This window comes from Protopterus annectens, chromosome 5.part1 (genome assembly GCF_019279795.1).
Source record: "Protopterus annectens isolate FY-2018-M chromosome 5.part1, PAN1.0, whole genome shotgun sequence".
Lineage (NCBI taxonomy): Eukaryota > Metazoa > Chordata > Ceratodontiformes > Protopteridae > Protopterus > Protopterus annectens.
Genome location: NC_056736.1, coordinates 249,795,093 through 249,812,246, shown reverse-complemented (window position 1 = coordinate 249,812,246; position 17,154 = coordinate 249,795,093). Strand labels below are relative to the sequence as shown.

Sequence of the window (17,154 nt, the reverse complement as noted above, 5' to 3'; positions counted from 1 at the left end):
ATTTCTTGGAGTGAATTTCAATTCATGATTCTGGCACCAGTTGTTTGGGACAAACCTTCCTGCATGATGGTTAGGTCATTTGGGGATTCAACAGCTGATCCTAGCTTGCAGTCATCTCAAACTTAGTCAGCCAAAGCCCTTTGGTATTTCCCTTTAATTTTGAGATGTATATGCCAAACAGAAGTCTCAGCACCAAACCCTGGACGACTCTCCATTGATGACTGCTCTCTTCCCCTATTTTGATCTCCTGCATCCTGTGAGCAAATATACATATATACGTTCTTTGATTCACCTTCCTGATTGTATTAAATTATATTCCTTGTATAATACAGCACCACTTGTTAGAATGTGTTTTAAATTTGTAGTTTGGAACAGTCTTCTAGTAAGCAGAGAAAAAAAATGTATGAAAAAATAATGACAAAACTACCCATTTCAGAAAATTTCAACCTTAAAAAAGCCACTGAAACTTTTTTCATTACAATCCACCAATATCAGTTGTTGTTGTTGTGTCTTTCGGCTTTTCCCGGTTAGGGGTCGCCACAGCGGAACTCCAGTCCGCTAATGACTGGCAGTAGATTTTTATGTGCCAAGTTGCCAGCCCTGACGCACAACCTTCAACGAAGGTACGCCCATTCACGCATGTCTCCACACAGAAGAAGCTCTAGGTGAGAATCGAACAGGACAACATCTTAAAATGACAGCAGAAGTAAGTCATCTAAATAATTCCACATTAAAGGGATCTGTAACTAATGAAGAGGTTGTTGCTAGCAAACAACTTTATATTTCATTGTTTCATCTTCAAATAAAGTGCCTGTTGCCCTTGAAGAATACATTGTCTATGCTACATTAAAAAATGATAAGCTAGCAATTTTGCAATGGGGAATGGATGGCAAACTGATAACAGGTTCATCGTTACTAGGTGAGGACATTCATAGGACTGCAGCATCCACTCTCATTAAAAGTACAATACAGTGCAGTATCAGCAATCAATCTGCATACTGTGGGAGTAGTACCCACAGCCTTCTGCATCAAAAAACAAGTATACTACCTGTTGTGCTACTAACAATGCAAACGACTTGGCATAAGTAGCACTAAACATTTTTTCCCCTGCAGCTCTCACCTCCTTGTAAAATTTGATGATCAACTAAATTTGTCAACTTCGCAGTACAAGAAATCTGGAAAAAGCCAAAATTTATTTTGCGGTGGAGGGTCAAAGGCCCAAAGCCAGGGACACGTTTTAAACATTGCTTGTATAATCTTAGAAAGTTGCTAAAAAGTTTTTTGTGCTACCATGTGTTTCCTGAAAGATAGGAAGACTGAAACTTAAAGAGCTATCGTTATTTAGTGAATTCAGTTCTCACTGATTTGCCAGAAAAACACAAATTTTAAGAGGAACAGACCACACACACACACACACACACACACACACACACACACACACACACACAGGAGCACCATAACCCCTGCAAATAAAAACAAAACTCGCCTTGCCAGTATGACTCTGGCAGCACCAACGGAATAGCGGCAGCATAACTCCTGTAACACAGAGCAATAAGAGAACAAGAACAGCTAGTTTAGTTAATTTAACTTCCACATGCAAATCCACATTAGCGTGAAAACTCCACTTCATTAATTTTTCCTGACAAGTCTTGCAGCTGTAAAAGTGGGGGGTTCCTCCTCCCCCTGGCTCTATGGTTCTGGCACCTATGGATGTGTTGTATTTCCTCATGAGCTTTTACCCATTCGATTACCTGTACACTCCCTAAGTAGAAACACTTCAGAAATTAGACAACCAGATTTGTACACTATATATTATAGTGGACAACTGCAACTATTTAGTTAAAATTCAAACTTGAGATCACTCTTTTGTATAGTACATTTGTTTTGTATTATAAAAAATTCTGCAGGCTAGAAATATTTTAATTCCCCAGGCACATCGGAATATATACAAATTAGGCTCACTCTAGCCACTTACTGTACAAAAAGCAGTGACCATCAACATGAAAACTTTGTAAATGCAATAAAGTAGTATACAAAAGTTAATTCTTATTCCCATAACCAAATGGGTTTGGTTATTTCGAACACAAAGGGGAAACTAGTAAGGATTAAAATGGCCTTCAAGGGCAGCTAGCCTAGTACTTACCTATGAAACTATCACGAGAGAAGACAGGGTATACTCTTAAATTCCTGTCCTCACTATTAAAGTATTCAGAAAATAAGGACATAGCTCTCACTTCTCAAATATAGAGAAGGACTGAAAAGCACATATCATCAGTTCTGGGATTCTGTACTGTTGTAGCAGTTTCCAGAAAAAAATCAGGATACATTGTTATAGGCCTTCTCCAAGTACACAAAACACATTCGAACAGTAATGGTAAACTCCCACAACCCTGCAATGTCCATGTAAATACAAAGTGTTCACCCACTGTTCCATGGGCAGGGCAGAATCTGTATTTCTGCTCTAGAAACAGAGGTGCAACTTTTGGAGGCAGTCTCTTACAGAGTACCCTGGTATATGCTTTCCAGAGGAGGCTGAACAGCGTGATCCATCAACCACTGAAATACACATTCCACCAGACATTACACGCAGGCCTCATTTTCTTCCCCCTTTTGAATAGCCATCAAGAAAACACATGGGAAGCAAAGCAACATAATGTGCATTCCGTAAGCTGCAAAACAGCCTTTTCTAAATATCACAATCAAAATCCAAACAAATGTAATTACAACAGAATACATGTTCAATGTAAATTGTTTGAAAGCACACTGTTTTACCACAACAGACTCAAGCAGCTAAACACCAATCTAATAGCACTCATATTATTATAAGACTGAGAACCATAGCTATAATTAAGACAATTGTAAGACTGTAGCAGTGAATATGGTAGAAATTATACATATTTTAAGGTTGTGATATCTTAAAAGGTAGTCTCTCTTTTCAGAGATAAAACAACTTCAGAGTTAACATATATAGTTGGCAGGGGTGTAGGCCCCATGTTAGGGGGTGCTACAAGATAAACCTCCAACAAAAACACTTAAATCATAGTAGGTATTTTGTTTCCTACAACTTCTCAACTCCTAAGCATACACGAGTACAGCTCATCATCGTCATTGTCCTGGGTTTTTTTTGTTGTTGTTTAATTTCCACTGTGCATTTTTATCTCCCTCATGGAGTTTCATTTTTCTGGCATACTACAACCATCAGAACATTACCAAAAAAAACCATTAAGCCATAACGTTCTGCATAATGATAATGCGACAATGGCATCCATCATGAAGGCCTTCCCTTCTAAAGCATTTCACCTTAATGACTACAATAAACAATTCCACATGGAAGACTGTTACTCTAAGGACCACAGCTGGGTCTGAGACGCACATTAAAAATGGATCTTCAAGATAAGTCAAACTAACTAGAAAGTTTCATCTATTCCCAAAGTTCTTTCCTAATCCAAAATAAGATGCACACATGGTGACACCAATAGTTAAAGTTCTTTCTACATCATCTGCTTCTCATGCACGATGCCAGTGCAAAAGGCAGTGCACTTAATTAATGCTTAGTACTAATTAAAAAAAAGGATCTCCAGAGATCTACGGAGAGGACATCGCTGCTCAGTTATACTCAAAGCCCACTGGCTCCCCATACGAGAATGACAGTTCTCTTTCTAGAGTCCTATCTTATTTTAAGCCAATACCTGATACTTTCCTTTTTGCAAAGCAGCTCCTTCTCAGAGACTACAGAACACAAACTTCAGGCCCATTCAAATAGTACCCCAACACTAAGAACAACACACAACAAACTGCACTGTAATGACTACAGTTTTCCATCTCAGATCCTAAACACCTCAGAAGCATTAACTCTTTGCTGCAAATTCCGAACACAACTCAAAAAGTTCACGGCAGAGGGTGTATATACCAGTGCTGAAGTCAACTAATTCACTTGCCCCTCCCCCACTGAAACAGCACTTAGGTTCAGAGGTAGGTAGGTACTAGGCTATCTGCTAGAGGACATTTATAAGACTAGCCAGAGTGTGTCAGCTTTCGCCGCCCCATTGATTAATTAACTGAGTCTCTGTAAAGAACAGCTAATGAAGTGATCCCAGGGGTGTATTTTCTGTTACCCATCCACTCGTCAAGGTTTCTCTTGAAAAGTGTAAGTGAGGGGCTCTACCTAATGTAGTTAGGAATTTTGTTCCAAAGCATGGGGAGTCTCTGTGACAGGAATCTATACCTCCAGCATGTTCTATTTATTGTTGTGGTGAGGTTTAGCTCACTAGAGCGAGTGACTCGCAGTGACTTGGATTTCTTTAGGTGGAGCATGTCCATCAATTTTGAGTTGGACATGGCTTTGTAAGTCAGGCATAGATCACCTCTGAGTAAGCGATATGCCACGGAGTACAGCCGGAGTTTTTCCAGTCGGGCTGCATAGGACATATGTTTGAGGCCAGTAATCCTCTTGGTGAGGTACTTTTGTGGTCTTTCCAGCTGTTGGAAGTGTCTTGTAAGGTACATCCCAAATGCGGCATTGTACTCTATGATGGGTCTGATGAGTGACTAGTAGAGGGGTACTATAACCTCTTTATTTCTAGATGTGAACCCTTTAGTAATTAGATGGGCTACATAGGATTTCCTAACTACTTTGGCAATATGACTGTCAAAGGAGAGATTACCATCTACCTTGTTCCCCAGATCTCTTATTACCTCTTCTGTATTAAGGGGGCTGCCACCTATGTGGTAATTCATGGGTGTTTTGTTTTTCCCAAATGGGATGACTATGCATTATTTGGCATTTAGCTTGAGACCATGACTTTGACACCAGGTGTCTGTCTCAGTAAGGCCCTTTTGGAGAATGCCCATGACAGCTGGAGAAGTCAGTTATGGCTCCCAGTTTGCAAGTCATCGGCAAACTTGGTTAGCTATAGACCTCCTGTGTTTGCCTGTACTTCTGAGAAGTATATGCTGAACGGTAAGGGTCCCAGGACCAAGCCTTGTGGGACACCACTTGTGACTGGTTTAGAGTCGGACCTGGAGCTCGTTATTCTTACCGTGTGGGTTCTGTCTGTAAGCCAGCTGGCAACCCATTTCGTGATGTAGGGGTTAATGTTCAGACTGGTGAGTTTTTCTATAATTTCCGAGTGAGGAATGGTGTCAAAAGCCTTGCCAAGGTCAAGGTAGGCTGTGTGAACCACCTTCCCCTCATCTATGGCCTTGGTGACTGTCCCGAAGAAGTCAACCAGGTTTAGTAGGCATGATCTGCCCTTAACAAAGCCGAACTGGGTCGGGTCAAGTGTTTGGAGGTTCCCAATGTCTTTGTTAAGTAGTTCCATGATGATGCGCTCCACAGCCTTGCAGACCAGGCTAGTCAGGCTTATGGGGCAAAAGTTACCAGGGTCAGTTGTGGTCCCTCCTTTGTGGAGCGGAATAACCGTTGCTGTTTGCCATTCTATGGGCACGTAGCCTGTGGAGAGGCTGAGGTTGAACAGTGTGTTTAGCTGGGGGGGGGGGGGGGGGGTTAGTTCATTCTGTAGTTCATGCACGAAGCAGCCTGGGACACCATCTGGCCCCATTAACGCTGTGCTTTTGAAAGGGGTGTTTTCAACTCTGCATCTGTGATTTCCGGGACACTACACTTTTCCGGTATTGTTGTGGGCCCTTTTGGGGGTGAGAGGGGGGTGAAGTTTGCACTGAATCTATCTGCCAGGATGATGGCAATATTAGTAGTTTCAGTATATTTTGTGCTATTTTTCACTAGCTCAGAGCATATCTGCGAGTTGCCACTTAGATTTTTGACATAGCTAAGGAAGGCTTTGTGGGAATCCTTGGCTATTTTCTTTCAAAGTTAACCTTGTATGATTTTATGAGGGATCTTCGTTTCTTACTGATACTGATCATGGATGTCTTTCCTTCTTGTGATTTGCTTTTTTTCTGAACTAGTTTCCTCCTTCTATTGTATAGCCTGTTTATTGCAGGGGTCCACCAGACTGTTTTTTTTCTCTTAGGGGAGCGAGTCTTGGTTTTGCTAGGGATAGCACGATCCATGCATCCTTGTAGGTGCTCATAGAGTGCATTTGTAAAGGTTACTGCATCTTGGACACTGTTATCTTTTAGCGTGGGGGCTGTGTAACGTTCCACCTCTGTAAGGTGAAGTTTGCTATAGAAAAGTTTTTCACTGTGGTTTCCTTGGTTGGGGTGGTGGTGTGGTGTGGACATCCAGAGTGATAAGTTTATGGTCTGATCTAACCAGTGACAGGTTGACCTCCGGTGCGGAACACCTGTCGCCCATGTTGGTGATGACCAGGTCCAACATGTTTTCCCCTCTGGTAGGGGAGTTTACCAGCTGATCCAGGGCATTTGAGTTGATAAATTCCAGGAAGCACTGGACCTGGGAGTTTGTACTCGAGTAGTTTTCCCAGTTAACGGTAAGGTAATTGAAATCGCCCAATATCAGGGTGTTTGGTAGGACCTTCATGTTTTCCAGTGTCTCCAGAAAGGCAGAGTGGTGGTGCTGGGTCATGGAGGGTAATCTGTAACAGACCGCATTTTGCATTGCAGATTTGCCCAGTGTTAGTTGCACATGGATGATCTCAGAGGTATCATGCTGCACCACTAACCTGGAGGTGGAGGTATCCTTGATGAATATGGATACACCCCCTCCTTTTGTGTTTCGGTCCATGTTCTGTGGCCGAAATATGTGGTACGAGTTGTAGCCCGGTAGTGCTGGGGTGCTCTGTGGAGCCTTGAACCAGGTTTCAGTTACTCCACAGATGTCGACATTCTCCATACTGAGAAATGCTTCGAGCACGTGCATTTTGAGATTTAAATTCCTGGCGTTGAGTAGCATAACCCTCATTTTTTTATTTGTGCTGTTTACGGAGGTGGGTTTGACTTTTGAGCCTTGCCTAAAAAAGGCACTATGGGGGCAGCAAGAGCCTTGGCCAGTATTCGAAAACCTAGGGGTGACAGGTGTAAGCCATCTCTTGCGAAGCAACGAGGCTTGTTGAGCATGTCGTCCCAGGCTGACAGACACTGGATCCTCTTTGAATCACACCAGAAGCTTAGCCAATTGTTGAAATTGATCATTTTTTTCTTTATACTGCTGTTTCATTCTTGGTGAGGGCAGGATGCTACTCAGCGTCAGGATCATACCCGCCTGGGCTACATGATCAGAGAGCTCTTCCATGTCTCTTTTCATGTAGTCCAGGGAGGTACGTCTCAGGTCATTCACACCAACATGAACAATGACAGAGTCATATTTGTACTTGTTCTGGAGTGACCTGAGTGCTTGTGTTATGTGGTGGATTCTGGCTCCCGACAGCCAGCTAACAGTAACCTTCTCCTTGTCCAGCCTAGTGAGTGGGACGTCAGTGTGCCTGACTACAGAGTCACCTATTTCTAGTGTGTTAGGTATGCTATTTCGCTTTAAGGGCTATGATTGTATGGCACACTGATTTTGTGTTTTATTTGCTGTCTGGTTTGAGATGGGAGGTGCAGGTTTTTTGGGTGTCTGCTTTGGAGGTCTCTGATGCTTTTGCAGGTTTTTATTTAGAGCCTCCGAGTATGATTTTGTGTATTTATGTGTATTTTTTGCCAGTGCTGGTTTAGTATGTCTATGTGAGGCTGGAAGTGTGGTGCAAGTGTTAACCTTCTCCTCATGACTGCCTGTTCCAGTCTTGGGTGGAGAGAGCTTAGCCTCCAGTTTAGCTATATAATTGCATTTCTCGCATATGTTAATGTTTTGTGGTAGGAGGAAAGGGTTGTCTGTGTACGAGGCAGTTATAATATTGTCTCAGGATACCCAGGTTCACCAGCTGGACTGGAGAGTATACCTGAAATTGCCATTTGGTCATGCCTGAATAGTAGGTGAGTGGCTTAGTCGCTTGGTTGGTGAGGGGTGAATAATGAGCCTTGCCCTGCTGGGCAATCAAGCATTGGGGTATATTAGTGCTTGCTATTAGGTCTGAACAAGTGCTGGACTCTAGGATGCTTTTTAAGTGCTTAGGTTGAGATTTAGACTACTTTCAAGGGAAAAACTGAAGTGGAGACTTGGTGGAGCTGGGAATAATTTAGCCCCAGCTAAGCGGTGCTGCCCCGACGTGCAAAACCGTGCAAACGCAGTTTTTACAGCAGGGAAATGAAAGAGATAGCCCAAAATGGCCTATAAAACTACTAACCTCTGGGCTGGAACCACTCCTCCAGGGACAGATAGCTGCTCAAAGCTCCCTCTCTCACGCGTGAACAGAGAAACCTCCTTCTATCCAAGCAAGGTATGGGCAACTCAGAAACTTGTAACACAGCCCTGAATTCAGCACTAAAACTGGACTATACTAGCTTAGAAAGGTGGGAAACAAGGAAAAATTGTTTTTTGAAAAGATAAGGCAAAAACAGTAAAAAAAAATGCACTTAAAAACAGCTTTAAACGACTACAAACAGTAAAAAATACACTTAAAACAGCTTTAGATGACTACAAGCAATCAGAAAAGGCTTTTAAACAAATTACCCAATTAACCAGTAAAAGAATTTCAAAACTAAGCCCTGTTCCTGTAGTCTTCAAATCAGACAAGTTCTAACTGCACACTCCTGCCACTGGAGTGCAGGGGAACCTTCTCCAAAAAAGAAGGCCTGGATTAGTGCTCAACTTATAAAAACAAAGCTGGATTCAGCAGGCCTGAATCTAGTTTATGCAACAGCAAACAAGGCACACCAATTTCTGTAAGAAACAGTTCAAATATGCAGGCACTATAAGCCTCAGAAATTCCCAGCTCAGAAGGGCAGAGTCCAGCCTCTCCTCCCACAAGAGTGCAGACCACAAACCTTAATGTAAAATGACTGGCCTGAAGCCCAAGTACTTAAACCAGAACTAATAGACACTGAGCCTTCAATCAGCAGTTCCCAACTTAGAAGGACGTAAGCTACCTGTCCTGCCACAACAGTGCAGACCACAAACCTTCTTAATGTAAAACTGGCCTGAAGCCCAAGTGCTTAAACCAAAAGGCTTAGAATGACAGTTACACCAAGCAGTAATAAATACAACGGAGTACTTTTAAGATGACACAAAAGCAAAATAAAGTAATAAAGTAGGAAGGAATACAATTACATTAAAAGCAGATGACTAAAGTGCAATTTTTTTTTTTAGTGAGCAAATGAAATGGGCCCAGGAGGAGTATCCAAATGCAAATTTACAAGAGGGGCGGGCAGTTTCAAAGCCAACAAGATTAACACCAAAACAAAAGCAGGGAAGTTGGGTGGGGAAGTAACTGAAAAAACAGAACCACAACTTCCAGCTAGATAGTATTCAATGCACCACAAATAAATCAATTTAAATGCTGTATTATTTGAAAAAAGTACAGATAAAGATTTACTTAAATTCACTTATATCTCCAGTTGATTGCAAGTAGGTCTTAGCTGGCCAAAGCTCTGAGTTTAAGCAGAAAATAATCCAAAATGTACCACTTATATAAGGAAGAAACTAATATCAATGAAGTGATACTACCCCCACTTATCACTGGCTATGCAGGAAATGCAGAAGTGTAAACATGGTACATTCAGCCATGGAATCATTTTGAAATACAAAATAACATAATTTAGAAGTACATTTTCATGTAGACTTAATATCAGGAGAAGTAAAAAGTTGTAATGGTGTAAGGATCTTCTTTTTACACCATTACAACTTTTAACTTCTCCTGATATTAAGTCTACGTGAAAATGTACTTCTAAATTATGTTATTTTGTATTTCAAAATTATTCCATGGCTGAATTCCACTCACCAGGCTAAACAAGGAAAAAGTTACTGTCAGCTGCCTGCCAGGTGCCAGGATCCGCCACATAACGCACACACTCAGATCACCCCAGAACAAGAACAAGTACAAATATGACTCTGTCATTGTCCATGTTGGTGTGAATGACCAGAGACGTAACTCCCTGGACTACATGAAAAGAGACATGGAGGGGCTCTCCGCTCCTGTAGCCCAGGCAGGTATGATCCTAGCCCTGAGTAGCATGCTGCCATCACTCAGAATACCACAGTACAAGGACAAAATGATTGACTTTAACAATTGGCTAAGCTTCTGGTGTCATTCTAAGGGAATTCAGTATCTGTCTGCCTGGGATGACATGATCGACAGACCACGCTGCTTTGCCAAAGGTGACCTGCACCTGTCGCCCTTGGGATTCCGGATACTGGCAAAGGCTCTTGCCACACCGATAGTGCCTTTTTTAGGCAAGGTTCAAATGACAAATTCACCACCATAACAGGTACAAGCAAGCAAAATCTGAGGGTAATGCTACTCAATGCTAGAAGTCTAAACCTCAAAATGCACTCACTCGAGGCACTCCTTAAAATGGAGAACACTGCCATCTGTGCAGTGACAGAGACCTGGTTCAAAGCTCCAGAGAGCAACCCTGCATTATCAGGCTATAATTCATACCACACCTTTCGGCCACCAAACCTGGACCGAAACACTAAAGGTGGAGGCGTGTCCACCAAACCCGGACCGAAACACTAAAGGTGGAGGCGTGTCCATATTCATTAAGGATATCCACCTCCAAGCTAGTTCCTCAGCATAATGCATCCAAGATTGTCCAAGTTCAACTAACTCTGGGCAAAACCGCAATCCAGATTGTAGCTTGCTACAGACCCTGCACCATGCCCCAGGATTCCCACTCCTCTTTTCCTGATTAATATTAAGGTACAACCCAACACTCTAATAATGGGTGATTTCAACTACTCTACTATTAACTGGGAAAACTACTCATGTACCAACTCTTTTGCTCAACGTTTTCTGGAAATCATCAATTCCAACGCCTTGGATCAACTTATCCACACCCCCACCAGGGGCAGCAATATCCTAGACCTGGTCATCACCAACATGGGCGGCCAGTGTTCCACACCACAGGTCAGCTCCGACCACAAGCTAATCACCCTAGACATCCATATCCTGCTCCCAACCCCATTAGGAAAACAACCGTAAAAAATTTCTCCAGAGCCAACTTCACGCTTCTTAAGACAGAAGTGGCAAACTTCACGACACCCATGCAGATGGACAATAGAGGTACGACTGCTGAATCTTACAAAAATGCACTTTATAAGCACTTACACGAGTGCATGGATCATGCTATCCCTAACAGAACCAAGATGCTATCCTCCCAGAAAAAGAAGCCAATCTGGTGGTCTTCTGCCATAAACAAACTCTACAACAGAAGAAAGAAACTGTTGCAAAAAAGAGTAAAATCCCACGATTGGAGGAACTCCCTGGTCAGCCTCAGTAAGAAGCTGAGATCCCTCATAAAGCTGAGATCCCTCATAAAATCCTCCAAAGCTAGTTATGAAAACAAAATCACCACCGATTCTAAAGACAACCACAAAGCATTCTATAGCTATGTCAAGAATCTCAATGGCAACACTCAGATCTGCTCTGAGTTACAGCACAATGACACTAAATATACAGAACCAACTGATATTGCCAACATCCTGGCAGATAACTTCAGTGCTAACTTTACCCCCCTCTCACCTCCTAAAGGGCCCATCTTTATACCAGAAGAATGCAAAGCTCCTATAATCACTGCTGCACAGGTAAAAACCTCACTCTCCAAAGCCAAGAACGCAGCATTCATGGGACCTGACAACATCCCAGGCTGCCTTCTACACGAACTACAGAATGAACTGGCACACCACCTAAGTACCATGTTCAATCATAGCCTCACCTCAGGCTTGGTGCACATTGATTGGCGCACCGTGACGGTTATCCCACTCCACAAAGAGGGGGCCACAACAGACCCTGGTAACTACCGCCCCCATTAGCCTGACGAGCCTGGTCTGCAGGGTCATGGAACGTATCATCATGAAACTCATAAACAAAGACAATGGAGATCTCCAAACTCTGGACCCCACACAGTTCGGGTTTGTAAAAGGCAGATAATGTCTCCTAAACCTGATAGACTTCTTTGAAGTAATCACCAAAGCCACAGATGAGGGTAAGGTGGTTCACAGAGCTTATCTAGATCTCGCCAAGGTGTTCAACACCATCCCCCACTCTGGAATTATAGATAAAAACTCACTAAACTAGGTATAAATCCCTATGTCACAAGATGGGTTGCCAACTGGCTTACTGACAGAACCCACACTGTGAAAGTAGCAGACTCCAAATAAGACTTCAGACCAGCAACAATTGGAGTACCACAGGGTTCAGTCCTGGGCCCTCTCCTGTTTGGTATCTACTTCTCTGAAGTACAGGCTAACACAGAAGGTCTTTGGCTAACTAAAATTAGCAGATGACTGCAAACTTGGAGCCATAATCGAAACTCCTAACAATGTGGACATCCTACAAAAGGGCCTTGGGGCAGATGCCTGGTGTCAAAGCCATGGTCTCAAGCTCAATGCCAAAAAGTGCATTGTCATCCCCTTTGGTAAAAACTCTGTACCCATGAAATTACCACATAGGTGGTAGTCTACGTAACAACGAAAGTGTGATAAGAAACCTTGGGACACAGGTGGACAGTAGTCTTTCCTTTGATAATCACATCGCCACAGTGGTCAGGAAATCCTTCTACATGGCACACCTCATCACAAAAGGTTTCTCATCCAGAAAAAAAAGAGGTCATTGTTCCCCTCTTCTCATTAGACCCATTAAAGAGTACAATGCCCCTTTTGGTATGTACTGGAAAGGCCACAAAAATACCTCACAAAGAGGATTACTGGCCTCAAACAGATGCCTTACGCAGACAGACTCAAAAAACTCCAGCTTTACTCCGTCGCATATCGCCTACTCAGAGGCGATCTCTGCCTAACATACAAAGCTATGTCAAACCCAGAGCTGTTGGACATGCTCCACTTAAAGAAAACCCAATCTCTCCGAGCTACACGCTCTAGGGACCTAAACCTTGTCACCACAGTAAACAGAACATGCTGGAGGGATAGATTCCTGTCCCAGAGACTTCCCATACTCTGGAACAGACTACCTATCTATGTCAAACAGAGCTCCTCATTAGCACTCTTCAAGAAAAATCTTGATGATTGGATGGGTAATAGGAAATTCACCCCGGGGATCACTTCTGTGGTTCTGCTTGACAGGGGCACAGGAAAATAATTTTCTTGGGTGGCGACAGTACGAGAGATCATACACTCTGCAAGTTATTGAGAAGTGCATGCTAGTACTAGTATTGCACAGCTAGTGTACAGCACATATACAATAGAACCGTTGCAATCACAGTAAAGCAGTGCGTGGGAATATTATGCAAAACTGAGACTTCATAACACAAACCGAAAGATTATGGCCGCTAAATGGTATTTTTCTGATAATTATGTTATCAGCAAAGTTCTGCAACACAAAATGATCAGTTTTATGCACGCGACCTCAGACCACTCATGAATGCTTATTATCAGACTAGCCCCTTTCGTAATCACATGCACACCTATCACCTCATTCCTTGCTTCATTGATCCAGCACTATGTCACTGTTGTGTGATCCCATTTTATTTTGTTAATCGGAGTAGAGCACTGATCACCAAGAACTAATTTTAGCCTCAGCCCGGGATAATCTCGCTGCCACACTTTTTTCTGTGTCGACAAGAAAACAGTTTTTCTTGTCAAAATTACTGTTTTCCTTAATCAGTTCAAAACAAACAAACTTTGTCTCTATCAATCTTAAAATAAGCTAAAATCACCCATCTACACCGTTTCACCATAAATTCATAGTTGTTTTCGCGGTGATGACAAAACTGTCTTCCTTCACCTCTAATCTGTCCTTTTAGTATCTCTGTGCCACAACACACTTACCCCTCTTTTTCGGACTATGGCTCGGGCCCGCCTTCTGCCAATTCCGGACAATGCGCTCTCCAGTTCTTTCAGCCCTGCTCGGTTAATATCCACTACAGATGCTGGCTGCTGATCCACGGGTTCTGTCATGCTGCTAGACTGGAGTGATCACAATCCCCACTCCACGACCTTGGAATCAGTCTCAAAATCCTTAGGTGCACGACCCTCAACCGGTAAAGCCGTTCAACAGGAAAACCCCAGGCCTTCAGGGTGGGCTTACAGCCTCCCGAAGCCCGGCTTATGCAACCACAGTATTGCTGTTAGCAGTTCAGTTGTAGCAGAAAGTACAGTTCCGCGTGTTCCGGTAACAATATGCTTTTCTATAACATTGAACTATTCCCTTTAACTCCGAGGCCCTGTCAAAACGACCCACCAACTGTAAACAAACCCATTTCCGCTCCAACCTCAAAACACGCCTTCAGAGGACAAAATTCGGTGATACGATTAGCTCCTCGGCCATCAGTCACTTTGGATTCCCCACTAGTCTAATTGAGTAGGCGGGTTGTCATGATGTACATATTTTTCTGACCATAGAAAGTTTACGGAGACAATTGTTTGGTGGAATACAGGATGGGTGGGCAAAATTAAAGTTACACGTGGTTGCCTAGTTTACAAACTTTCCGGCTGGAAGACTTGCTATTATTATATTCTCTGGTATAAAATCAGTTGTATACGGTATCAGTGAAAGGGGTTGTTACGTGAATGATTGAGAAAATGTGTCTGGAAGACTGCTGTGGTTTATAAAAACGTGAAAGGGGTGAATCGTACATAAGTTCGTGTTGCGTACAAGGATATTAGAATAAACGTGCCTAAATGAAATGAGTTGCGTCTAAGTGTTGAACTGTATTCCACGAGAGTTATATAAGCACTGTGAACTTTCTTTAACCTATATGTATTGTTTAGGTTTATTTGTTTAACGGAGTAGTGCAGTTATCCACATTAACCAATTTAAGTCTTCGTTAGGGTTAAACAAATTGTATAGGGGTTGACTTGTGATGAGCCGTGTATGTGCATCCTCGTTCTAGCTATGGTGTTTTCAGCTGTGTACTCTAGGTTTTCTCTTGCATCCCAAAGACGTGCTGCGGGAACTTAGGCGTTCCAGAATATCACCCTTAGGTACGAGTACCGGGGACTATACTTGCGATAGGTTGCCTCCAGCTGAGGATTAGTTTCAGTGCCTTGCATCTGTTGACGGGTGCTATATCACAATCCTGAATCTTAGTTACAGGGTTATCATAGACTGAATAATACTACGGCATTTTGCTTGTGGGGCAGACGTGGAACTTTGGTGTTCGCCAGTAAGCTGTTAATACAAAATATTTCATAAGTGTAGACGCTGTATCTTTTTAGTAAAAGTTGACACATTTATTTATCTTTTAGTGCTTTCTTTTAAACGCGATTATCCTGACTATATTCGGGGTGTCTGTATTTCCAGAGTATAATGTTTCTTAGGCATGTCTGGTGTTGGGCACTTGTAGTGCCTAGCTGTAATTCGTTTGCAGACTGTACCTCTGTATGTGTCAGACCTCTGTGAGTCGTGGTGTGTAAAGAAAAAAAGTGGTGAAAACACTCGTGTTGATTTGAAACTGAGGCAACAAAACTGGAGTGTTCAGTATAATGCTTCCCCTAGGAAACGTCACTTAAGTAACCAAGTTCCCGTAAGCCAAAAACCCCAACATAGACGTCAACCTCTAATCAGGGACACTGGAAAATACAGGCAACTGTCCCGTATCAGGCTTTTTAAGCAGTTGCCCTGCTTACGCAGAAATCTGACAGAATAAGAGAGCAGGTCCTACCTTACAAAGTTGCCATAATAAGGGGACATTAGTTGGCATAAATTTGTTTTAAGTACAATACGTTTTTAGTCTTAGTCGTTATCTGACTGTACTGGGTCATACGTACCCAAGATCATCAGATTTAAAATGCACAGAGCAGAATCTTGAGGCCAAAACAGGCGACACTTTTAATGACTAGTGGATAACACTAATCTATGTACCTTCAGCAAGCTTAGTAGTGTATGTGCAAGGTGAAAATTTCTTAATGTAAACTTTTCTGCAAGTTTTGGCACCTTATGTTGAAGTATGACTAATGTCCTTTGCCTGCTTTGCAAACCATTGTTGGCAAAGTTATTGCACAGTTATGCATCATATCTGCATTTACTTTGGTTGCTACAGTTCAAGGTTATGCCTGACCTATTATCGGTTACTTCTGTACAGTAATCCTGGCAATTAATTTGTGTTCGTGTACTTCATATGCTGTTTGCCGTATTACAGTATAATCTGAATGCAGTTTGTTGCGTTTTTGTACCTTTATACTGAGTTGTTATTGTCGTGGGCATAATGTGTATGTGTAGTGTACATTAACTTGCTGCTGTCGTTAAAAAAATCTGTTTGTAATATTGATCAAAATGTTTGTAGTCTTAGTGTATCTGTACACTAGTGCATTTTGCTTTCAGCTTCTCTGAATACCAGTCAGCTGTATGAAATATGTAATATAGTTATTTTTTCCAGGCTAGGCATACAAGTACATGAAAAAGGAAGGGGACGAGAACTGTGGAACAGGTCAGAATTCAGTGACCAATGAGCCTTGTCTGTTTCCTTAATCTGCATGGTTAGCCAGAATCCAGGATGTTTGAAGAGGAGGCCTGGAATGATGATCCTCAGTCTTTGTCACTGGTGAAAACTTTCTCCCAAGTTAAAGGAGACTTCAGCAACACAAGCAGTGTGGTGGTGAGTGCTAGAAAATGTCTATGCCCCTGTTTCTCTAATCAGTGACTGCAGGAAGTCTACCTTTGTAGAAATGTAGCAGTCTGTCATTACCATTACTCCTGTGGTTTGTGAAAATGATAGTCTTGTTGAGTGATGCATTTCTGGCATATTATCAAAAACGTTTGAGAGAGAGCAGAATGCAGCTATGCAATATGTCCATTCTTTGTTATTGGTTGGTTTAAGGAATCGTCTTCTCAGTTTATACTTAAATAAATTCTGGTTCAGGTGATTTAATTTTCTATTTCTTTTCCCCTTGTTCACAAACATGGTGAAAGAACAGTGTTTTGAATTGATGTGTATGCATGTATGTATTGTCTTTCACTGTTTTGCTGCCCCATTACACCTGTTGTACATTACATCAATCACAGATGGTCGAAACTCACTCCATTGGGGAAAAACACTGAATAGCATGTTATGTGCGGCAACAGTCCCTGCTAAATGTATATATTATAAATAATACCAACTCAAAGATTGCACAACTCTGGGGAAAAGGCAGAATCCAACTTCCCATTGTGTAGTGATCCCCCCCCCTTTCTGCAAAGCAGATGCCAGCATACTGTGGTGAACTGGCATTTCAAAAAT

At 42.3% G+C, this 17,154-nt stretch overlaps 2 protein-coding genes across 5 annotated transcripts in view; one reads left to right on the top strand and one right to left on the bottom strand.

Moving 5' to 3' along the window:
* The window catches only part of LOC122803352 (F-box/WD repeat-containing protein 7-like), a 1,891,371-nt gene extending 1,877,112 nt beyond the window's left edge, over positions 1 to 14,259 (bottom strand). The window contains exon 1 of the mRNA XM_044072926.1: positions 13,766 to 14,259. Coding sequence (XP_043928861.1) covers positions 13,766 to 13,894 — 129 coding nt within the window. The 5' untranslated portion in view covers positions 13,895 to 14,259. The remainder of the gene's footprint in view (positions 1 to 13,765) is intronic.
* Positions 14,260 to 14,368: 109 nt separating this feature from the next.
* The window catches only part of RRP8 (ribosomal RNA processing 8), a 537,272-nt gene continuing 534,486 nt past the window's right edge, over positions 14,369 to 17,154 (top strand). Inside the window, exons 1-2 of one of the 4 annotated variants that reach the window (XM_044072929.1) lie at positions 14,369 to 14,458; positions 16,315 to 16,533. In XM_044072929.1, the coding sequence (XP_043928864.1) occupies positions 16,432 to 16,533 (102 nt within the window). In that variant the 5' untranslated portion in view covers positions 14,369 to 14,458; positions 16,315 to 16,431. Of the gene's footprint in view, positions 14,627 to 15,485; positions 15,831 to 16,314; positions 16,534 to 17,154 lie in introns of those variants that run through there. The other 3 variants (XM_044072930.1, XM_044072928.1, XM_044072931.1) reach the window with 3 other exon arrangements.